The sequence below is a fragment of the Telopea speciosissima genome, chromosome 9, assembly GCF_018873765.1.
Source record: "Telopea speciosissima isolate NSW1024214 ecotype Mountain lineage chromosome 9, Tspe_v1, whole genome shotgun sequence".
Taxonomy (NCBI): domain Eukaryota; kingdom Viridiplantae; phylum Streptophyta; class Magnoliopsida; order Proteales; family Proteaceae; genus Telopea; species Telopea speciosissima.
In genome coordinates this window covers 58488134-58513258 of record NC_057924.1, presented here as the reverse complement: position 1 = coordinate 58513258, position 25125 = coordinate 58488134, and the positions used below count along the sequence as shown (strand labels likewise).

The following is a 25125-nucleotide window of genomic DNA, read 5'->3' as shown; positions in this document are numbered from 1 at the left end:
GTTTGACATGTGTATGGTATGTGTCCAACATGGTCTGACATGTTTAGGATGTGTTTAGTATGTGGATGGCATGTTGGGAGCATGATGGTGATGTATAGATACATTTGAGACGATGTGGCATGCATATGATGATGTAAACTTATAACCAAACTGGGCTTCTTTGCTTAGGAATAAGTCTAGGGCTGGGTTATACACATGTTGGGCTTAGCTATGATCCCATGGGTTTCCAATGTAATAGGCCAATTTTATGGACTTAAAGTATGGGTAATAAGGTTGCATATGGGATTAACTGTTTTAATTCCTTAGTTTATTTTTATGTAACTAGTGCTCATGTGACTTGGTTAAGTGTCATATGACAACTTAAATGGTCATATGACTATTTAATTGTTTTGTAAGTTAGGTTGGATTAGGATTCTATAAGTCCAATCATGTTTTGAATCTATTTCCTTTATTATAGGTTAAGGATTAGGTTAGGTCTTTCCTTTTCAGTGTAAGAGTCTATTTTTTGAGTCTTTACATAAGGTTGTAAGGGGAGCAAACATTGGAGGAGAATTTTGAATAATGAAAAGCCTTTTACTACTCTGTTTCTCCATTAAAAATTTTTGTCTTGTGTTTGATCAAGGCTGAAGGAATCGGTGTTTGATCTGAATAACACCTATAAGTGGGAAGCTCGGGTGGATCATTTGAAAGAATTGTTATTTGATCTGATTGACACCTTGCGGTAGGAAGCCCTTGTGGATCGTTTGAAAGAATTGGTGTTTGGAATGGTTTGACATGTGTATGTTATGTGTACAACATGGTATGGCATGTTCAGGATGTGTTTAGCATGTGGATGGCATGTTAGGAGCATGATGGTGATGTGTACATGCATGTGAGATGATGTGAATGCATGTAGGTGCATGATGGCATGAGAGATGATGCACATGAGATGCATGACACAAGACATAATGTGATGGTCATGTATGTTAGGTACTTCACTGATACGCCATAAGCTCCGAAGCTAATGGAACGCGTTAGATCAAGCCCTTTAACCTATCACATACTAGGCTGGCCCAATCTACCACCCATACACCAGAGAGGGCCCCATTAGGCACATAACAGACCCTTATCTTTGTATACATTGATTCACCACCCCTCTCAGTGTTGGCCGTGCATTAGACCCTTATCTTTGTATCTCAAGAGGTTAAAGATTTTTCAAGAAATAGGACATTTCAAATCCATTTTAACATATCCTCGGGGATTTTCTACCTTGTTTGAAGCCCAATATGTTAGGTTGATCATAGAGATTCATTCTTCCTCTTAGTATGTAGGATATTTAATAGCTCAAAGTCACTTAGTATTGTAATAAAGTAGTCAATTATGTTATGTTGATGCTCTGTTATCACCCCTAATGATATTTGTGTTTAAACCACTACACCCCGGATCTGGCTCCTATACTCTGTGTTGCCCCAACTGTGTTGTGCTATGTAGACACAAGGCCACGTGCAATGACCGCCTTACCCCCACTCAGGCAAGGCACTCGGGCAGGGGTAAGGCGGTCATTATGCACAGCCCTGTGTCTACGCAGTGGGGCCCTTGGGGCAGCCCGAGCAGCAAGAGCCCCCAATCCCTACATCCCTATTTTGTATATAAGGATGCATACTTTCAATTTTTGCTCATACTAAATTCTCACTACTAGTGTTTATTTCTGATTGCTTTCTATTCCAGAAAAACTTAAAATTTATATGTTAAATTTTTACTAGGTTTTTTTTCCCTCAGTTGTTGTGATTTTATTTATGATATAAATGATTGTAGGGATCAAGCAGAGGTAGTTGAATTAGTTGTCAAAAGAATTCTGGATAAATTGGCCAATGACATGCACTTGGTTGAATGTAAACATCGTATTGGCATAGATTCTCTTGTACAAGATGTATTATCTTTATTAAGTAGTGGTTCCAATGAAGTTCAATTCATAGGAATGTGTGGTGTAAGTGGAATTGGGAAGACAACCATTGCTGAGGCAGTCTATAATGGCATCCTTTCATCCTTCAATAAGCATAGTTTTATTTCAGATGTTAGTAAACAAGCAAAGCAATGCATAGGTCTTGTTTCTTTGCAAAACAGACTTCTCAAAGATATGTTCAACAGAGATTCTGACATACGTCATTGTGGTAAAGGGAAAATTTTGATAAAACACCGACTTTGCAAAGAAAAAGTTCTTCTTGTTCTCGATGATGTGGACAACAAAGAACAGGTAGATGCTTTGGCCAGTGAACTCAATTGGTTTGGTCCAGGAAGTAGGGTGATAATAACAACCATAGATGAACATATCTTGAAGGTTACTAAAGTTGATAAAGACAAAGTGTACTGGGTTGAAGAACTCAACCATGAGGAATCTCTTCAACTATTTAGTTTGCATGCCTTTTCAATGGATGAACCTCCTCGAGATTATATGCAACGTTCACGTGATATGATAAAATATTTGGGAGGGCTGCCTGCAAGTCTAGAGGTGTTGGGGTGTCACCTATCGGACAAAAGTAGCAAAGAAGAGTGGCAATTTACTTTGGCGGAAATTGAAAACTTATAAAGATTCTATCCACAGGCTTGGTAGTGATGATAATAAGCGGTTCAAAATTGAAGAGATCAAAACTGCAACAAAGAATTTTGATGAATCGTTGGCGATCGGAGTTGGTGGCTTTGGCAAAGTTTACAAGGGTGAACTAAAAGACGGCACTATGGCAGCAATCAAGCATGCCCATCTGCAATCTAAATCTGGACAAGGCCGGGCAGAATTTTTGAAAGAGATTGAGATGCTATCGAAGATCTGGCATGAACATGTGGTTTCGATGATTGGTTTTTGCGATGAAGAGAATGAAATGATTTTGGTGTATGAGTATAATGCAAATGGGAATCTCAAGAATCATCTTTTTCGCTGGAATTACTTGACATGGAAGCAGAAATTAGAGATTTGCCTAGGTGCTGCAAGAGGACTCCACTACCTCCACACATGGGGAGAGAATGGTATAATCCATAGGGATGTTAAGCCATCCAACATACTATTGGATGAGAAGTTTTTAGCAAAGATATCTGATTTTGGAATCTCACTAACAGATCCCCCTGCATTATCACATCATACCCATCATCATGTTCATAGTGTAAAGGGAACCACTGGATATCTTGATCCAGAATACATGGGAGGTGGGGAATTGACTAAAAAATATGATGTATACTCTTTTGGTGTATTACTGCTTGAGGTTGTCAATTCTCACCCACTTTTCAATTCCAACTTGTTAGAAGAAGAACTATACATCCCTACAAGACTAGAATGTCCATTACATTTACTTAGGTTGGAGAGATCACTTAATTTCTATGTGGACGAAGAAGGTAATTACTGTCCAGAATCATTTGAGAAATTTAAGGAGATTGCAGACAAATGCACGGGTTTTATGCGTAAGAATTGGGGTTTTATGGGTAAGAATCGACCCATAATGGAGGAAGTGTTACAGGATTTAGAGTATGTCTTGCAGCTGCATGAAGCTTGGTTAAGAACCAATAGCGGGGTAGAATAATCCCCATGCTCTTCATTGGTTGGTACAGTTGGGTCCGGTGATTCATCAGGAATCGACTTGGTTAGATATGATGATGAAGATTCTATTGAGAAAGAATATACCGCCTATTCATCCTCATTGGTTGGTACAGTTGGGTCCGGGGATTAATGAAGAATCGAAATCGAATCGGCCTTGGTGGCTTGGTTAGATATGATGATTCTACTAGGGAAGAATATATATATTCCTCCTGCACCTCAAGGCGGGTTAGACAGAGGGACAATTTTCAATAAATGGGATTCAGATATTTACATTCTTAAGAAATTTCTTCCACTGGATTTAGTGATTATTGTGAATTGTGCAAGAACCATTTGATAATTTTAGCAATTTAGATCCTCTACCGCCGAGCTGCCTGGCAGGACCGTGCTGTCTAGACACAGTGCGGCGTGTAATGACCGCCTTACCCCTACCCAAACGCCTTCCCCGAATGGGGATATGGCGGTCATTGCATGCCTCACCATGTCTGGGTAGCACTGTCCTAGCGGGCAGCTCGGCAGTAGAGGATCTGAAGCCAGATCCAGATCCTCTCTGAGGAGCTGCCTGGCAGGATTATGCTGCCAAGACATGGTGAGGCCTGCAATGACTGCCGAGCGCCTTGCCCGAGTGGGGTAAGGCGGTCATTGCACGTTTTGCTGTGTTTTGGCAGCACGATCGTGTCGGGCAGCTCGGCAGTAAAGGACCCAAATTGATTTTAGCCACTTTGTACGTCTCTTCTCTATTCAATATAGAATCTCTGTTCTACCTTTTGCTCAAAATGCTTTTTAATAGTCTTATTTTTAATCGTAATTTTAATAAATATCAGTTTTACTACATTTATTAGCAAACCTACTTTACTCCTCTCAGGTTCTCTACCCGGTCAGGTTCGTAGGTTCCTCTCATAGGGGATTTGGCTCCTGTCCTGCAGTGGCGGGAGCTGAAGCGTCCAACACCTCCCCTGGGATGCCTCCACGTGGACAACAACTAATCCAACGGCATGAAATGAATACATATTATTTTAATCCAATTACTTCCCATAGTCCCATTTGTTTCTCTCACCCGACCAGAACCCTGATTAACCCGAGATTCTTTATATTTCTTTGGGAGAGGGTGGGGGTGGTGGTGGTGGCCCTGGTGAGGGCAGCGGCGTGGTTGTGGTGGAGGCGGTGACAGTGATGCTAGTGGCGCCAATGGTGGTGCGGTGGCAAAAAAGAATAATTTTGCTTTCATTTTTTTAAAACAAGTTAAATGACACATTTATCCTTGTTGATAACACTTGCTTATTAAAGTGGAGTGCAGAAGAGACTTGAAATTTATTTATTTATTTATTTTTTGGTAAATGACTTGAAATTGATTTCAATTTCAAAATTGAAATAGGTCTTCATCTATTTGACTATTTCATCTTAAATTGATTTCAATTGCTCATAAATAATATAAAAATTCATACCACGCCCCATAATTTTAATTTATGGTCCCATGAAATTGAAATAGAAATCATACCCAGATAGAATGCTGGGAATAAGAATTACTCAGGTGAACTCTCAAGTTCTAGTCCAAAGAGAGAGACGATGCTATCTGAGGCTAAAATCTATTGGGCCTAAGCTTGGTCAAGCACAATAATATTTTTGGGTTGGCCGGATCAATTGGACCTCAAAATCATCTTACCCCAAGATAGATCCTGTATTCTAACCATTGTACCAATGTCTAAATTGTAAAATCAATTCCTAAGCTTACAAAATAATCAAATATTTATTCCTAAGTATACCAATAATCAAAATCTATACCAAATCATACAAAAATCATGAGTTTTTTATTTTTATTTTAATCAATACCAGGGTTCCAGAACTTAATCGGCTTTCACCAGTTATTCGGCTTTGGAACCATTGGGACTCCTAGACCAAGATGTAGCCGCCATCATAATTATTTGTTTATCCTCCTCTTTATCCAATCATATCAGAGCAATATTGTAAATTCGATTACATTATTTTATTACTTACGCCAGTTACAACAAGACCAACCCTTTAATCAGGGGTGTCAATTCTAGGCCCGGCCCGATCGAGCCCGTCCGTTAAAGCCCAATCCGGCTCGATTACTAAATGTGTCGGGCGGTCCCGATGTGGGGTTCTACCTCGTCGGGCTTCTGATTGGACTGATCGATTCCAGGCCCGACCTAGATTACCCGGTTACAGCCCGACCCTTTAACTTATAAACTTCTCCTCCCCTTCCCTCCAAATTTCCTTTTTTTTGTTTGTTTCTTTATCAGTCTTTGACATTTATTGGTTAGATGTGCTTCTATTTGGTGTTGTGCTGCTATTTTAGTTGGGATAAGCTTTATTTGATTTTGAGTTGAGGTGTACCGTGACTGCCCAACGATGTGATGGTTTGAACTTAAAATTGTGGTTGCATGTCAATTAGTAAACTCACACTGTTTAGAGATCGTTTAGAGTTAAACAGCTCATTAGCCCGTTTTGGACCTGGTTTAGGCCCGTTTAGCCAGAATAAGACTGTCTCGATTAAAGACCGAATACCGACCGGCTGAAATGAAACTGTACCATACCCACCCAAGGCAAGCCCGAATGCCTAAATGATCGGACACGATGTAGCCTGTAAAATTGGTGAGGTTCGGCTAGGCTCGACCGAGACCGATCGAGCCTGATGTCAACCCCTACCTTAAATAATTGTCTATGCTCTTGTAGAAAAAACCTATTATATGATTAACTTGGATGATACGCAAGTCATTGACTTTCATATTTTATATTGGGGCTCATGTTCTCTATGCCACAATGGAGGCTGCGCCCAGACACATAGGCTTGCCACTTAGGGGGCAGGGTGGTCATTGCTCCCACCCCCATGTGTCTGGACGCAGCCTGCACCCTCGGCACAGAGAACATTCTCCCTTTATATTTTATAAGAAGAAAAAAAAAACCCTTGAAAAGCAGCATGGCTCATGCACACATGGGACCATCTTGGATAGAATTCTACCTTTCATAGGGGTGGGGTGATCATTTCGCCCCCTCTTATCTGGCATGGGCGATACACTCACCCACACCCATAGAGAACTTTTCTCCATATGTTTTTAACTCTCCCATACTCTGTCTCCCTTCTAATACTTTAAATATGATTCCATATCTTGACACTGCACCTCCTTTATCCCAATCCAACAGCTATGTTTATGATCGTGCACCATGCACGAAAACCTTCCTCATAAATATAATTCTACTTGAAAATGTCCATGGTGGAATGGGTCAAGACTCAAGACCTCTTCTAACTTTTCAATAAATTTCAATACCATGTGACTTGTCACAGGGCAAGTTTATTAATCTTCGTGAGGTCAACAATGTAAATATGTCATCAACACGGTGTCCACTTCTAATTGTTTACATAAAATATGATTGCCTTATGCAAGGCAGTTGAGTCTGTCCAATAGTTCCTACCAAAAACCAATTTTGTAAACCAAGAGAGTTCCTTGAGAGAGAAGAGCACTTTAAGCATCTCATCTTCTCTGCAACAGCAACTGCAACTTATGGCCGCACCAGATTGGACTTCCTCCGGCTCTGTTTCTTTCACAACTGGATTTTCTTGTTACGATGTGTTCCTCAACTTCAGGGGCGAAGATAGTCGTAATAACTTCATTGGCTTCCTTAACTTAGTTCTGAAACACAGAGGAATCGATGTGTTCATTGATAGTGAAAAGTTGTGGACCGGAGAAGCCATTGGACCAGCTTGCCTCAGAGCAATTGAGGGATCCAAAATCTCTATCCCTGTTTTCTCTAAAGATTATGCGAATAGCAAATGGTGCCTTCTGGAACTTGCCCAGATTCTTCAATGTCACATATCCAATGGTCAAAAGATTTTGCCCATATTCTTCTATGTTGATCCTTCGCATGTTCGGAAGCAGACCGGAAGCTTTGAAGAAGCATTTCGGAAACACGAGAAGAATTTCGAACCCCATATCGTACAGAGTTGGAGGGAAGCTTTGAGAGTGGTAGGGAATTTGAAAGGAGAAGTTATTGACAAAAATACGTAAGTCTCTCAATCCCACAAAATTCCTCTGTTTTATTTCATTTCATTCTCTATCCATTATTGCTTATAATGAGTCCTTCTAAGCCTGGTGAATGGGGAATAAGAATACTAGATCATAGTATGAAAACAAATTTATATATATGTTGTTCTTACTAGATATTTTCATCTCATTAATTGTTGAGATTTTTTTTTTAATATGAAAATATTGCAGAGATCAAGCACAGATAGTTGAATTAGTTGCCAAAAGGGCCTTGGATGAGCTGATTAGTAGTACATACTTGGCTGAATGTAAATACCCTATCGGCATAGATTCTACTGTAAAGGATCTATTATCTTTGTTAAATATTGGTTCCAATGATGTTCAATTCATAGGAATCTGTGGTTGCGGTGGCATTGGGAAGACAACCATTGCAAAGGCTGTATATAATCGCATCATTTTATCCTTCAAAAGGCATAGTTTTATTGCAGATGTGAGACATCAAGCAATGCAATGCATGGGTCTTGCATCTTTGCAAAAGCGACTTCTTAAAGATATCTTTAGAGCAGACTTTGACATAGGTGATTATCATAGAGGAAAAATTTTGATAGAACGAAGACTTCGCAAAGAAAATGTTCTTCTTGTTCTTGACGACGTGGATAGTAAAGAACAGGTAGACGCTTTGGCTGGTGAACTTAAGTGGTTCGGTGAAGGAAGTAGGGTCATAATAACAACCAGAGCTGAACATATCTTGAATGTGGCTAAAGTTGGTAAAGATAAGATCTATTGGCCTCAAGAGTTGACCCATAAGGAATCTCTTCAACTATTTAGTTTGCATGCCTTTTCGATGGATCAACCGCCTCAAGATTATATGCAACTTTCACATGATGTGGTATGCTATTCGAGAGGGTTGCCGCTAACTCTAGAGGTATTGGGGTCTTACCTTTCCGACATAAGCAGCAAAGAAGTGTGGAAAAATACATTGCAAAGATTGAATGCAGGTGTAGCTTCTATATCCAGTCTTGTATCTTTACGGATGCAGAGAGAGAACACATCTCATATGGAAAACGATCCCCCTGGTTGGCACCCACAACTTCATGGAACCAATGGAAACAACACCACTATTGCTAGGGTCTCTGAATCCACCGGAGGATATCCAAATCTAAATCCTAATGGTTCAACAACTACTATTAAAGTTGGTAAGAGGTTTACAATAAAAGCAAAGATCAGAGCTGCATTATCTAAATTCACAGGAGGATATCAGAATCGAAATGGCTCCGCCACTACTATTAAAGTTGGTAAGCGGTTCAGAATAACAGAGATTCGAACTGCAACAAAGAATTTTGATCAATCATTGGTGCTTGGAGTAGGTGGTTTTGGCACAGTTTACAAGGGCATACTCGATGATGGCACTCTGGCAGCATTCAAGCGTGCCAATCCGCAGTCTAGACAAGGCTTGGAAGAATTTGAGATAGAGATTGAGATACTATCTAAGCTCAGGCATAAACATGTGGTTTCCATGATTGGGTTCTGCGAGGAAAAGAATGAGATGATTTTGGTTTATGAGTATATGGCAAATGGGGCTCTCAGGACACATCTCTATGGGAGTAATCTCCCACCATTGACATGGAAACAAAGACTAGAGATTTGTATAGCTGCTGCAAGTGGGATCCATTACCTCCATACAGGGTCAGAGATGGAAATAATCCATAGAGATGTTAAAACATCCAACATACTATTGGGTGAGAACATTGTAGCAAAGATGTCTGATTTTGGGTTGTCAAAAACAGGTTTTGTATCAAGAAATACTCATATTAGTACAATAGTAAAGGGAACTGTTGGATATATTGATCCAGAATACTTCCGAATGAATCAAGTGACTACAAAGACTGATGTTTATTCTTTTGGTGTAGTACTGTTTGAGGTTGTTTGTGCGCGACCAGTTTTTGATCGAAGCTTTCCAGAAGATCAGGTTAACCTTGTAAGATGGGCAATCCGGTGGCAAAGACAGGGATTACTTGAAACCATTGTGGACCGACGCCTTGAAGGGAATTATTGTCCAGAATCATTGAAGAAATTTGGGGAGATCGCAGAGAAATGCCTTGCCGATGAGGGCAAGAATAGACCCACAATGGGTAAAGTGTTGTCAGATTTGGAGAATGTCTTGCAACTGCATGAAGCCTGGTTAAGAAGCAATGCAGGGGAAGAATCCACTGCTCCTCTTTGGTTTGTAAAGTTACGTAAGTCTATTAAGTCAAATACTGGGAAGTGATCCCTTGTTGGGTTATTGGGTTTTATTTTACACACCGTAATTAATTAGTATGAATATTTATACATATATGTGGTCTTAATTCTAATATCATTGATACCAAAAAAACATTAAAAAAAACCCCCTCTAATATCATTGATGGGAAAGGAGATCTTCTATTTTCTTATAGGGTTAGATCCCTACCCTCACTCTTTATATAGTCATCAAATACCCCATTAAATGCATGATGATAGAACCCTACAGATGTGAGGAGAGAGAGAGTAAAGAAGACCAACTACCATCACAGACAAGAGAGCATTCTTGCAAGCAACCTTTTTTGAAAGGTTCATCTTGTATTGATTTACATGCTAATGTGTATTCTCCATACTGTAAGAAGAGAATTATCCATACTGGAGAATACATGCTAAACTCAGCCATTAGCATGTATTCTCCATACTTTAAGGCCATTTCAGTACTTGGATAGAAGAGGCATGCACATAAAGAGGAGTATTGAGGTAATAATCTCACATCGATTGTGGGTGCTCCGACTATCAAGTACAAGAGCCACAAGAGGCTACCCCACTTTGAACCAAATGGTTTTAATTAAGATTGAAGCTTAATATTTTTAATCCTAATCTTATTATATTTCAGTTTTACTATTTCAAACCTATACATTTATGCATTGACAATTTGGATTGTCTATGGCGCAGCTGCCCATCCTGCCTGTGCTGCGTAGACACAGGGCCACGCACAAAGACCACCTTACCCCTACCTGAGCGTCTTGCCCGAGTGGGGGTAAGGCGGTCTTTGCGCACGGCCCTATATCTGCGCAGTACAAGTAGGACGGGCAGCTGCACCGTAGACGATCTGCATCCCAGATATATGGGCCATTGATCATTACTGATCCGAGACATTTATTTCCAAAGAAAGATTAGCAATCATTAGGGACCTTGGGCATGTATATCCTATATATCTACTTTCCTTCTATTTTATATCTTCTCTCGTTGAATTCTGCCCCTTTATGTCCAGAACCAGTCTAATTAAACATGGCCTGTCCTGCCTAGTCTTGCCTGTTTGTGGCTGAGAGGTCTTTGGTTGAGAAGAGTCTGCTAAGTTGGGTTTGGATTTGTAAGAGCTTGCACCAAATGTTGCTGATCGACAACTATTGAACATCTATATATCTTTCTCCCTTTTCATGACCACGTAATTTTGTGTTTCATTTTTGGAGCGCTGTTCTCTGTGGAATCTATTGGCCTCAAGAGCTGAACAATGAGGAATCTCTTATACTATTTAGTTTGCATCCCTTTTCAAAGAATGAACCTTCTCAAGATTATATGCCACTCTCACATGATGTGATACATTATTCGAGAGGGTTGTCGTCAATTCTATCTGCAGGCTTGCATCTTTTGCAAACAGAATAAAAATGCATATCTTTTGAGAGACTATCCGGCCCCTTAGTTGGCGCCCACAACTTCATGGAACCATTGGAACAGCAACACTGTTGCTAGAGTATCTCAAGTCCTCGTAGGAGAATGTCTAGATCTAAATGGCTCCACAGCTACAGAGAAAGTTGGTAAGCGGTTCACAACAACAAAGAACCAAGATGAATTAATTAGATTCACTGAAGGATCTCTGAATCCAAATGGCTCAACGTACAGCTATTTGTTGTGATGATAATAAGCGGTTCAAATTAACAGAGATCCGAACTGCAACAAGAAATTTTGATAAATCGTTGGTAATTGGAATTGGTGGCTTTAGCAGAGTTTACAAGGGTATACTAGATGACGGCACTCTGGCAGCAATCAAGCGGGCCAATGGGCAATCTATATCTGGACAAGGCTCTGCGGGCAGAATTTTTGAAAGAGATTGAGATGCTATCGAATCTTAATCCCTTCTGATGATGTTTTGGGATTAGCATTCATTAGGGGCCTTGGATATTTATTATATCCTACATTTGTATCTCTACTTTCCTTATATTTCATTTCTTCTCTCATTGAATTTTTTTTCACTTTGCTCCGTTTGGTTGCAAGGGGAATTAAAGGAAAGGAAAGGAAAAATTTTCAAACCTAGAAAAAAAACTTTTGTAATTATTACCCCATGTGATTATATAAACTACTTAAATTTCTTACCATATCTAGTAATGATACATTTTACATGTAATATTTATTTTACATTTTAAACTAAAGGGAATTGAATACAAAGTAAAGTGAAATTTAATAATCAAATATGGGATGATTTGAAGCTAGTGATATTGTCGAATGGAGTAATGATTACAAAAATTTATTTTTTTCATATGAAAATTTCACTTCCCTTCCCTTTAATTCCCCTTGCAACCAAATGGAGCCTTATATCTTGCCTTGCCTGTTTGTGGCTGAGGTCTTCGGGTTGTGAAGAATCTACGATGTTGGGTTTGAATTTGTAAGAACTTGCACAAATCGATTGCAATAGAGGCTTCTAGTGACATTCATCGTATAACTCCATTGCCATGTTCCTATTGTCTTCGGCTGTCCAGATATCCTTTAATCTCTTCTTCTTCTATAATTGCAAAAGAACAATTCCCTCTGTGATCAATCTTTCCCTGTCAGTTGTAATGATGCTCACTTCAATTACAAGTGGTTCTTGTTTTCATTAAAAAAAAACAATTACAAGCTCTGTCTTACTTTTTTTAGTTTTAGTCCAAAGAGAGTGGTTATGCCATCTCGAGCTAAAAAGGCCTTTTTTGGGACCTATTTTGTTGGATTGGATGAATTAAAACTTTGAGGGTGGGCCTTGGTGCAACGGTAAGGTTGCTCCATTGTGACCAAGTGGTCACAGGTTCGAGTCTGGAAACAGCCTCTCTACAAAAGTAAGGGTAAGGCTGCATATATTATAACCTTCCCCAGACCCTGCAATGGCAGGAGCCTCGTGCATTGGGTATGCCCTTTGGATGATATTGTTCCCAAGTTGACACTAAGAGGGGGGGGTGAATCAGTGCAGTAAAAAACTTTTCCCCTCAATAGGTTCACCTACTAGCCCACCTATTGATGTTTACAATATTTACCACAACTACCCTCACAGTCCTCCCAAACTCAGGCACACAACCTCACTCTGTTGGGTGAACTGTGGAGCTTGAAATAGAATCTTGAGGCAGGTTCACGCGTGCGCACGTTGCATCATAGCCGCATCTAATCATGTGTTGCGCATGTACACGGGCGTGCGCAGTAAGATCCGTTTGATCATAAATTTGAAACTCGAGCAAATATTGTACTTCAGATCAGGTAGAATCGTACCCGTCAGATCCACATCGCATGGTAGAGCAACTATTGGCACGTTAGAAACGCGTTTTGACCATTCATTGGTCCGTCACGTACGGACCATTATGATCCATCAGAACTTCAAGTTTGAGGGAGAATGAATTCCGGCCATTAGATTAGAGTCTTTCCGTCATCAACTCGTAGGGCTAATGATATCCTTTCGAATAGAATCTTTTTGGGTGTATGAGAAACACTCAAGAGGGAGTACAAGGGTGTACAGATGAGGATCAATCTTGAACCTTCATTCAAATTTTAAAAACTTGGAGTGTTGTAGACCGAACGATTAGAATCTTTTATCTTCCCAACCAACCAGCACATCCAAAATGGAATCTAAGCCATAACTTTTTCGTTTCAGCTTCGATTTGAGCATCGTTTGCGGCCACTTGTCTGTGACTATGAGCACTACCAATCCAAATTGGTCACATAAGCAAAATCAGTAACCCAAAAACAATTTGGGTTGCCTAAAATGCTCTTCAATTTTAGTTGACCAATGGGAGTTCACTATAACATTGTCTTCCGAACTCAGAATTGCACGATTCTAGTTGCATTTCGAAGAAGACTTGACGGTCTACTATATTCATGTAGATTTCTCCGCCCAATTCCGACATTACACTCTTCGAAAATGCCGACAAACATGCTGCGAGTGTGAAACCTATGAAATCAACATTCTTAATGCATCTAGCCTTCACCCACCTTTGAACTCTTCCATTTTCTATTGTTCTAGATGATCACGCCAGTCAGTACATTGCCTTATAATTTTTTGTTGGGATGAAAATGTTGACATAAAGTTATATTTCCCATGAATGTAATTGGACTTCGGATAGGATAGGGGTGGGATTTTGAAATACCACATCTGCACACAAAACATTTAATGATGTTCTCTGTGCTTTTGTAAGTTCAAAATCCAAGATAACCAAACAAGGTTGAATGGGATTTTGAAATACAACACATCAACATTTTCTCACCCCAATTCTCCTATTTCACCTAAGTGTCCGCTAAACAAACGGGGCCTAAATGGACTTGATGGGAGTAATTTAGGGGATTGAATTATTATTCCCCCCCCCCCCCCCCCCCACACAATAAAAAAGCCAAAAGTAATATAATTTCATGGTAGGATCGATAATGGGTCAAGGTCAAGGTCTCCACTTAAGAATTTTCAATTATTATGAATGAAAAAGGAGCGGATACAACTCAGAGCAGCTCGATCGCCTTCCACTCGTTTATCGTGGAAAAGAGATTTGATAGAGGATATGTATCCAATTAAAGATGGTTCAATTCCTTGAGAGAACAGAGGATTCTGAGCATCTCTATCTATCTATCTTTCTCTGCAACTCTGCAAGTTAATATGGCAGCAGCACTAGATTGTGCTTCCTCCACCTCCACCTTCACAACTGGATGTTCTACTTACGATGTGTTCCTCAGCTTCAGGGGTGAAGATACTCGAAACAACTTCACTGGATTCCTTAACTTAGTTCTGAAAGACAAAGGAATCGATACGTTTCTTGATAGCAAAAAGTTGTGGAGTGGAGATGCCATTGGCCCAGCTTGCCTTAGAGCAATTGAGGGCTCCAAAATCTCCATCCCTGTATTCTCCCAAGGATATACAGACAGCAAATGGTGCCTCCTGGAACTTGCTCAGATTCGTCAGTGCCACGAATCTAACGGTCAACTTGTCTTGCCCATATTCTTTGAAGTTGATCCGTCGCATGTTCGGAATCAGACCGGAAGTTTTGAAGAAGCATTTCGAGAGCACGAGAAGAATTTTGAGCCTCATACCGTTGAGAGTTGGAGGAAAGCTTTGAAAGAAATAGGAAGTTTGAAAGGAGAAGTTATTGACAAAAATAGGTGAGTCTCAATCTTAAAAATTTCTTCTCAAGCTAGTCAGTCTCATTATCTTGTATCTTAAACTTAATAGATTACCTATTTACTTCATTAGGTAGTGTATTTGCCCCTTCACTCCTCCCTCTCCATCCCCTCCAAATATATAGTTTGATTCTTGTACTAGTCTGCCTCCTTTGTTGCAACATCTTTATATGGTTGACCATTTGTTGGACCCTTAACCTTGTATCTCAAGTGGTTCAAGATTTTTCATGAAATAGGATATGTTTAAACTCATTTTAACATAACATCAGGGTTTTCTACCTTGTTTTAAGCCCAAGGTTGTTAGATTAATCATAGAAATTCAATTTTCCTCTTATAATGTAGGATATTTAATAGTTCAAGATCGCTTAGTGTTGGACTAAAGTAGTAAATTCGATTAATTATTTTGATGCTCTGTTATCACTCTAATGCTATTTGCATTTAATAAAGCTACCATTCGCCTACTTCGTATATAAGGATGCATATTTTAAATTTATATTCATTATCTTTTTATATGAAATGATTGCAGGGATCAAGCAGAGATAGCTGAATTAGTTGTCAAAAGGGTATTGGATGTGCTGGTAAGCAGCACATACTTGGCTGAATGTAAATACCCTATTGGTGTAAATTCTCGAGTAAATGATTTATTATCATTAATGAGTACTGGCTCCAATGATGTTCAATTCATAGGAATCTGTGGTCTCCGTGGCATTGGGAAGACAACCATTGTTAAAGCTATCTATAATTGCATCCATTCAAGCTTCAATAGGCATAGTTTTATTTCAGATGTAAATAAACAAGCAATGGAGTGCAATGGTCTTGCTTATTTGCAGAAGCGACTCCTTAAAGATGTCTTCAAAACAGAATTTGACATAAGTGATTTTCATAGAGGGAAAAAATGGATAGAACAAAGACTTTGCAAAGAAAATGTTCTTCTTGTTCTTGATGATGTGGATAATAAAGAACAGCTAGATGCTTTGGCCAGTGATCTCAACTGGTTTGGTCAAGGAAGTCGGGTCATAATAACAACCAGAGATGAATATATCTTGAGTGTGGCTAAAGTTGATAAAGACAAAATATATTGGGTTAAAGAACTGGATCACGAGGAATCTCTTCAACTGTTTAGTTTGCATGCCTTTTCAATGGTTGAACCTCCTCCTGATTATGTGCAACTTTCAGATGATGTGGTAAGTTATTCAAGAGGATTGCCATCAACTCTAGAGGTGTTGGGGTCTTACCTATCAGATATAAGTAACAAAGAAGACTGGAAAATTACATTGCGAAAATTGAAAGCTGGTAAAGCTTCTATCTGCAGGCTTGCATCTTTACGCAGACAGACAAAGAACACACGTCCAATTAAAGAAAATAATCCATTCGGTTGGCGCCCACAACTTAATGTAACCATTGGAATCAGCAACACTGTATTTGCTAGAGTATCTCAAGTCCTCATAGGAGGATGTCTAGATCCAAATGGCTCCTCCTCCTCCACAGCTGTTATAGAAGATGAAGTAGAAGCTAAATTCAATGAAGAATCTCTGAATCCTCCAAATGGCTCCTCCTCCACAGCTATTGGTAGCGATGATAACAATGATAAGCGGTTCAAATTAGCAGAGATGCGAAGAGCAACAAGGAATTTTGATGAATCGTTGGTAATCGGAATTGGTGGTTTTGGCAGAGTTTACAAGGGTGAACTAGATGATGGCACTCTGGTAGCAATCAAGCGTGCTGATGGGCAATCTAGATCTGGACAAGGTCGGGCAGAATTTTTGAAAGAGATTGAGATTCTATCGAAGCTGAACAGGCATAGACATGTGGTTTCAATGATTGGGTTTTGCAATGAAAAGAATGAGATGATTTTAGTGTATGAGTATATGGCAAATGGGAATCTCAGCGAGCATCTCTATGGGAGGAGTTGGAGGAGAAACCTTTCCCCATCGTTGACATGGAAGCAGAGATTAGAGATTTGCATAAGTGCTGCACGAGGGCTCCATTACCTCCACACAGGGTCAAGGTTGTCATGTTCAGATCAGATGAATTCAGTAATCCATAGGGATGTTAAGACAGACAACATACTATTGGATGACAAGTTTGTAGCAAAGATATCTGATTTTGGAATATCATTAATAAAAACTGGTCCTGCCTCGGCACCACCATTAGATAATACCCATTTTTCTACTGATGATGTAAAGGGAACCGCTGGACATATTGCTCCAGAATACATGGACACCGGGAAATTGACTGAAAAGTATGATGTTTACTCTTTTGGTGTAGTACTGCTTGAGGTTGTGGATGCATGGCTTGAAGGAAATTACTCTCCAAAATCAATGAAGGTATTTAAGGAGATTGCAGTGAAATGTGTTGCAGATAAGGGTGAGAACCGACCCACAATGGGGAAAGTGCTATCGTATTTGAAGTATGTCTTGCAGCTTCATGAAGCTTGGTCGATCAGTAAGAAATTACTGATAGGGATCGAGGAATCCACTAGCTCCTCATCGGTTGGTTGGTGCGGTTTGTTCCGATGATTTCTCTCTGGTGGTGGTTAACACCATGGTATAAAATCTCGCGAAATATCGGCGATATATCGCGATATTTCGTGAATCTCGACATGACCGAGATACGAAACAAGGTCGAAATAAAAAAGTACAATAACTCGTCGATATATCGAGATATTTCGACGATATATCGTGGAACTCACGATATATCGCGAGATATCACGATATATCGCGAGATATTGTAAAGTGACAATAGTGTCACATTCAAAATCCTTATAAATTGCATATTTCGCGCTCTTGGTCGATATTTCGACCGGAGCCTAAAATGAAATTTTCTCTCTTCTTCCTCCCTTCCAAGCCTCATTGAAGCTCCTTGTCGCGGAAGACGCTCGGAGGGTCATCTAAGCTCATCATCCAAGCCTAATTTCATTATTTAAGGTAAATTATATTTCTCTAAAACAATTTTTTTAAAAAACTTTGTACAAATGTTGTTGGATGTTGATGATATTAATATATGTTAGACACCGGAGGCCGATCTACACCTCACGGTGTCGAAATTTTTTCCCATATGTATTTTTTTATTTTTTTCTGGTTTTAAAAATTCATTTTCCTACAACTAAAATAGGAAATAATTAGGGGTAATATGACTTAGATGGTAATGAATTAAATATATGTTAGACACCAATGGCCGATCTACGGCTTCACAAAGGTCGATTTATTTTTCTGCTCTTAAATAATTCTTTTAATTTTCGAAAATTAAGAAAAATATATAAAAATTAAAAAACAGAAATAAATAAGGAAAAATATGAGTTTTAAGTTTAAAAATAATGAAAAAAGATGAAAGTTATTTCTATATGTTTTGAGATGCATTACATGTATATTATGTTTACTAATTCATAGTTTTGTTGTGTTAGGTCAATACTTATATTAACATTATATATAAAAATTGGTTTTAATTTTGTGAAAAATATAAGGGTTAGGGGAAAATATTAAATAACTATACAAGTGTATTAGTAATCTAAAAGTGTCAATTGAAGTGCATCTACATTAAGTTTTTTAATTATTTGTGTTACTTACATTGAAAACAAGTATCATTATGGCGGATCGTGATAGACAACGTGCGAGGGGCAAGCAAAAGGTGGGGGAAAGTAGTCAACAAAGGGGGCGGACGGAACAAAGAGAACAGAGGGAACAAGAGAGACCAACCAAAAGATAGGGTGACATTGCATGGTTACATGGTACTCCCATTGATGGGGATAAGAGAAAATCTATATGTAATTATTGTCACATGCAATTTATGGGAGGTGGGTCCAGGAGACTTAAACAACATCCGACCGGAGGATCTAAAGATGTTGTAGGTTGTCATATGGTCCCCTCATGAAGTAGCCAGGAGATTGGTGATAGTTTGAGGGGAAGAAAGAAGAGGAAGGCGACAAGCAAAGGATAAGAGAACAACTTGAGGATACAAAGTGAGGAGTTCGATGGGAGGAGGAAGACGATACAATGATGATGATGACTTCCTCCTCCTCCTCCTCGATGATGACATTGCATGCACGATGACATACAAACAAAGCAGAGGAGGCTAGGGATTTTAGGCGGACTGTTTCAAGGAGTAGAGGAAGTTTTCAAGATGATCGCAGAGACAAAGAGTAGGGGGTAGTGGAGGAGCCGGCAGTTCGGAGGTCCTAAAACTTTGAATCCTTTTAAAAGATCACAAAGTGTGAGGGCAACCCCAACACCTCTACCAGCACAGTACCACCATCAACATCCGATCCTAAATTGCATAAGAAGAAAGGAAGCATCAACCCGAATCAAAGGAGCATGGAAGGGGATGAAGGGATTGGTTAAAGAATCAATAGCTAAGTGGATGCTATACCATACCATCCCAAAGAACACCGCACAAGGCCCCCATTATGATACCATGATAGATACCATTGCGGAGGCCGGCCAGGATTCAAGGGCCCCACCCCATATGAGGTAATGAATGTTTATCTACCTCAACAAAAGAGTGAGATTGATGAGTACATTAGTGAGATGAAGAATATGTGGGAGACATATGGGGTGACTATAATGGCAGATGGATGGACTGGGCCTACAAGAAAGTCCATCATCAATTTCATGATTTATTGTGATGGGAGGACAGTGTTCCTCAACTGTGGATGCATCCAAAGAGATAAAGGATGCAAAATATATTTACTGATTGTTAAAGGAAGTAGTGGAAAAAGATGTGGGTATTGAGAATGTTGTCCAGATTGTAACGGACAATGGAAGTAACTTCAAGTGGCGGTGAGAAGATGATGAACAATAATAAGTACCGGCTCTTCTGACTCCTTGTGCAGCCCATTGCATTGACTTAATGCTAAAAGATATGGGAAAGTTAAAGTTGGTGAAGACTGTGGTTGAAAGTGCAAGACAAGTCACCAACTTTGTATACAACCACTCCTATGCACTCAATCTATTGAGGGAAAATGTGGGGGTGACTTGGTTAGGCCTGGCATCACAAGATTTGCCACCAACTACATTGCCCTCAAAAGCATTGAGACAAAGAAGGCGGCCGAGAAGCATGTTTGCTTCGAGGAGTGGTTTCAATGGAAGGGTTCCAAGACGCAAATGGGAGGGAAGCACAAACAACGATGTCATCTCGAGGACTTCGGACCAAACTAAGCAAAGTGGTGAAAGTTTTAGAGCCGAATTCAAGTTCTACATGTTGCGACTCCGCTCAAGGGCCCAACCATGCCAGTCCTATATGCTGAATAGACTTGATGAAAGATAGTGTCTATAGTGTGGGTCCTCGCAGTAGCAAACACTTCTTAGATATCATAAATGCTCATTGGGAGAATCAACTTATGCATCCACCGCATAAGGTGGTGAGTAAATTTGTTTTATGTTTACTAATTCATAGTATTATTATTTACTAATTACCTATGCATTTGACAATACCTCTATTCTATATGTCATATTTCAGATACTACTTCAACCCTAAGTATCAATATAACAATAGGCTTGGGTTGGAAACTCAACTTATTGATGTTGAAACAAGTAGTGAAGAAGTTGGAGCCAGATGGTGCACTACAAGCAATTTGCAACAATGAAGTGAGTTCATTTGGAAACTCAACTTATTGATGCTTTCAAATAAGTAGTGAAGAAGTACTTACTAATTTTCCACATGGGTATAGATCAAGGTATTTAGGGATGCATTGGGAAGTTTTGGAACCGAGGTGCGATACAAGGCGAGCACGTGGTGATCTTGGTAATTCTTTTAAGTTTTAAATTACATATGTATTGAAATTTGAAAGTTGAAAGTTGAAACAACATTTGACACATGTCTTTTTGTTGTAAACTTGTAATGCAAATTGAATGGTGGGTGTTGTATGGGGAATCGGTGAAAACTTAAGAAGAATAGCAATTAAAGTCCTTGCCCAAACATGTTCTCGCATCCGGTTGTGAGAGGAACTGGAGTACCTTTGCACTCATCCACTCCAAGAGGCGCAAAGATTGGGGTCTCAACGTTTATCCGACATGGTGTATGTGCACTACAACTTGAGGCTGAAATCGCAACACATACGCATGGGACATGAGGGACAGAGGGGCACCATTGATCTAGCCGACATCTTTCAAGTTGACTCGACGATGAGGACCCTATTGTGGATTGGGTGAGGGATAGAGGTGAGCCGGTGTTGGATGAGGAGGGAGGTAGGCCCGACCCCATGATAGCTTCCGAGATTGGTGCCGATGTGGACGAGTATATGGTCGACGAGGGTCGATACATGCAAGGGAAGCCTCACCCATACCATTCCAGCCCACCGGTGGCAATGTTAGCGATGATGAAGACTGGTCTAAGTCCTCAAATGATGATGATGGTGATGATGGTGATGCTTGGTGGTGGTGATGGTGATGCCGGTGGTGGTGATGTTGGTGGTGGTGATGTTGGTGAAGAATATGACGGCATGCGAGAGCGTTATGTGGTAGGCCAGGAGGCCCAGGATTCGGCACTGTAGACCCACTCCGATTCACCGGAGAGACACGGTTTGATCATGCCACACAAGATACGGACCACGGAGCACGTGCCCCGCACCCCCACCCTCGAGAGGCCCCCTACATACATACAACAGGAAGCGTAGGGGTCGACAAACACAGTTGCAACCTGATCAAATGGACATTGATAACCTATCTAGCTCTGTTGGTGGTTTGAGTATGGGTGATAGGGAGGGAGGACCGACTGGACATTGGCGTGCCCCATCTTTTGACGCACATGCCACTCCATTGGCATCGGATTATGGTGCATCACAACCTTACGGTGGATATGGAGATGGATCATCATCATATGGGCAGCTTTAGTGGGGTAGGGGACTATGACTACTACCCATCCCGGGGGACATACTGGATCATCTTTTGTAGATAACATCTTTGCATACCCTAGCGGACCTAGATACCAACCTCACCACCATACATGCACCAATGCCATCGCCTCTTGCGCCGGCGCCAACATCATATCACGAGGATCATCTTCTTCACTGATGGATCGATTGGTAACCCTAGTTTATATCCTAGGATAGGTTACCTACGATCGTTGATGATTCCATTTACGTGACACTTGTGGATGACTACACTCGCTTCTTCTCCGATTCTATACCGTGGTCCACATATGTCATTCAAACAGAGAGCAATGGACGTCGACTCCAGAGGCATGAGTGGGATTGATCCAGGAGGCACAAAGAACTACTATTAGCGATTTAGCACTTGTAATTTGTAACTTAAGTTGTGATTTCATTAATCTATGTGTATTTAACTATTTATACATTAAGGTCGGCGACCGTATGTCAATCAAGGGTGCAAGCCCAAAACACCAATTTGAATTCACATTTTTACAATTTTATGGTTTAAATGTGTTTATTAAGCTTAAATAAGGCTGTCCATGAAGTTTCAGGCCTAAATATGGCCAAATACCCCCGAGATGGACCCCGAAATATTGCAGAAAAAATGCAATATTTCGGGAATATTTCGCGATATCTCGGATATTTCGGATATCTCGGTAGGCCCGAGATACCGATATATCGCGAGATATAGTACTATGGTTAACACACACACTCTCTCTCTCAAGGTGGGTAGTAGTAGGTACGAGACAGTTTTCAGTTTTCGGATTTTCATCCTCTCAAGTCTCAACTGCCCAACGCACCACACTTGAGAGGTAAATTTCCCGGTGTTCAATCACTAGATCAATTTAGATGTTTACATATATATATATATATATATATATATATTGTGCAATTGAGAGAGAAAAGTGTGAAGATGAAGCTCCTAATAATGTCCAATATGTAGTTAATGGAGGGTTTTTTTTTTTTGTTTTTTTTTTAATTTTATTTGGTTTGTAATTTTATTTGTTTTAAACTTTTAGGTTCCTAAGTCCTACTCAAGCAGGGCTAACTCTAATAAATATTTATTATTGTATTGATGATTTAATTTTTGTTGCAGAAATATTTCTTACTTTTTGATCAATTTATTGGATTTGTGTTGTTTGATAACTTTGCAAAACATATATCCTGTATCTCTACTTTCCTTATATTTCATTTCTTCTCTCATTGAATTTAGTCACTTATGTCCTGACTAATAAATGGCTGCAGCACTACCAGGAAGAGTTAGTGAATGTAATATGTCTGTGTGGTTATATGCGTTTCCAAGGACTAGCTTGTTAATGTATCTCCAATTAAAGAATTATTGTGTTTTTTAATTGGTTTGAACTCAAGATCATTAATTTGTCCATGGTTACACAACAGTAACAGAGTTCTCAACTCTGCAAGACACTTGAAAACCTTTGGATGGATTTTTTACTAAATATGGGGTTAGTAATGGTTTGAAACCTTCTGTCGTTTGGAAATCCATTTAGTGGTTCTTAGGATCATTGGACAGTGTGTGTGTGTGTGCACAGGAGAAAAGAAGATCGAGCACAGGGTAATACTGTACTACATAAGAGAATTAATTAGTTTTCTTGATCTTCGAACCAATTAAATTGATCCTAAATTTGTTTGGTTTTAACTCCAACAAATTTATTTTGTGTGTAAGGTATGAAAAAAAGAGAAACTTTTTAGTAATGTCCAATCTAGTTAATGGAGGTTTTTTATTTATTTGATTTGTAATTTGATTTGTTTTAAACTATTGAAGGCCTAATTCCTACTCAAGCAGGGCTCACTAATAAATCTTTATTATTGTATTGATGATTGTAATCTTTGTTGCATAAATGGTTATTACTTTTTGATCATTTTATTGGGTTTGTGTTATTTGATAACTTTACAAAACATATATATTCTGTATGGATTATGGATTGGGGCACACCCGACTAAGAGTTGGGTAGACACAGCTAAATAATATGTTATTTGAATATCTGGGTATTTGAGGTCTATTTCATTTTCACCTTATCACCTTACCAATCCTGCAGAATATCTCTCTTGTGGTGATTGCTGTGCAATTGAGAACCATATGATATATGAATTCGGTTCCTCTGCACGTACAAATAGGTGAACGTACATGTGAGAACCAACCATCTATCCTATTTTTGCCATTTACAAGGGGAAGAGGGGTTTTTATGGAAACAAAATTAAAATGTGATTGGCTTTGAGATGTGCATTCACCTATTGGTACGTGCAGATGATCCATTATCATGATACATTTAGCAGTTTTGTATGTCTATTCTTCGATCAAAATAGAATCGTTGTTCTATCTCTTTTTCTGACTGATGCTACTTAATAGTCGTTTTTAATCTTAATCTTGATAAATTCCAATTTAATTACTATATTCACTAGCAAACCTGTATTGAGGGTGGACCTTGGTGCAATGGTTAGGTTGCTCCACTGTTACCAAGTGGTCACAGGTTTGAGTCTTTGAAAACAGCCTCCCTTTGAAGTAGGAGTAAGGCTGTGTATATTATGACCCTCCCCAAACCCTGTGCACTGGGTACGTCCACCAATTGACCCTTTCCCATACAACTCCTCCAAAGAAATTGTAACCTCTTTTTCTTTGTCCCCCAAGCCAGTCTCTGCTATTAAATAAATGAAATCAATTGAAAGGTAAATTAGTGATTTCACATAAATGTCGATGAACATCAAACATATAAAACTTTGTCTCGATTATATGTCAAACGAGGAAGAATCGTAAAAACTGCCAGCTTTTGATAAGTTAGTGACATACACCAGTCATAGGGTTGCACATAGGAGGGCAATGAGGTCTTTTTAAAAGAAGTGAAAAGAGAAGAAAACACATGTTGGACACCCTGGCGGCATGTCCAGTCTTTTCCCTTTTCAAATATAGGTGAAGTTTTTCTTCTTCACCAAATGTCCTGAATCTAAGATTATTCCCTCTACCCTTCATTGTATGAAGTCTCAAATGCCTTGGGCACTATTCCAAAAGTCTTGTCTAGAGGATCCCTGTATTATGAGATTCTCACCACACGGTGAAGGAATAATTGGTCCTAAAAATCAAGAACTAGGATTGGTCGATCTAGATTGGAATCGGCCGAAGCCCATCCCTAGTTCGGCCAATCCGGCTCATCCGATCCTTGTGTGAAAAATCCTTAAATGCCATGTATATACTGATTCTGGGACTGATCTAGATCCCGATTTCGTGTTTAAATCCCTGGATGAAACCCCACTACAACTTCGATGTCCAGGAAGAGAAATTT

At 39.6% G+C, this 25125-nt stretch overlaps 2 protein-coding genes across 2 annotated transcripts; both read left to right on the top strand.

Annotated features, from left to right (window-relative positions):
- Window positions 1–1957: 1957 nt before the first annotated feature.
- Window positions 1958–3548, top strand: LOC122639191 (probable receptor-like protein kinase At1g30570). Its single transcript, XM_043832013.1, has 2 exons — window positions 1958–2496; window positions 2582–3548. Exons 1-2 carry the CDS (start codon window positions 1958–1960, stop codon window positions 3546–3548), a joined length of 1506 nt encoding a protein of 501 aa, XP_043687948.1.
- Window positions 3549–6973: 3425 nt separating this feature from the next.
- Window positions 6974–9832, top strand: LOC122639190 (LRR receptor-like serine/threonine-protein kinase RGI5). Its single transcript, XM_043832012.1, has 2 exons — window positions 6974–7583; window positions 7795–9832. Exons 1-2 carry the CDS (start codon window positions 7084–7086, stop codon window positions 9830–9832), a joined length of 2538 nt encoding a protein of 845 aa, XP_043687947.1. The 5' UTR covers window positions 6974–7083.
- The last annotated feature ends 15293 nt before the right edge of the window (window positions 9833–25125 follow it).

Bases quoted from the DNA above. Each gene is read 5' to 3' on its own strand.
- LOC122639190 (XM_043832012.1), top strand. From the start codon at position 7,084: ATGGCCGCACCAGATTGGACTTCCTCCGGCTCTGTTTCTTTCACAACT. The intron at 7,584-7,794 runs GTAAGTCTCTCA...AAAATATTGCAG, and splicing joins GAAGTTATTGACAAAAATAC to AGATCAAGCACAGATAGTTG.
- LOC122639191 (XM_043832013.1), top strand. From the start codon at position 1,958: ATGTGTGGTGTAAGTGGAATTGGGAAGACAACCATTGCTGAGGCAGTC. The intron at 2,497-2,581 runs GTGTCACCTATC...TTCTATCCACAG, and splicing joins GCAAGTCTAGAGGTGTTGGG to GCTTGGTAGTGATGATAATA.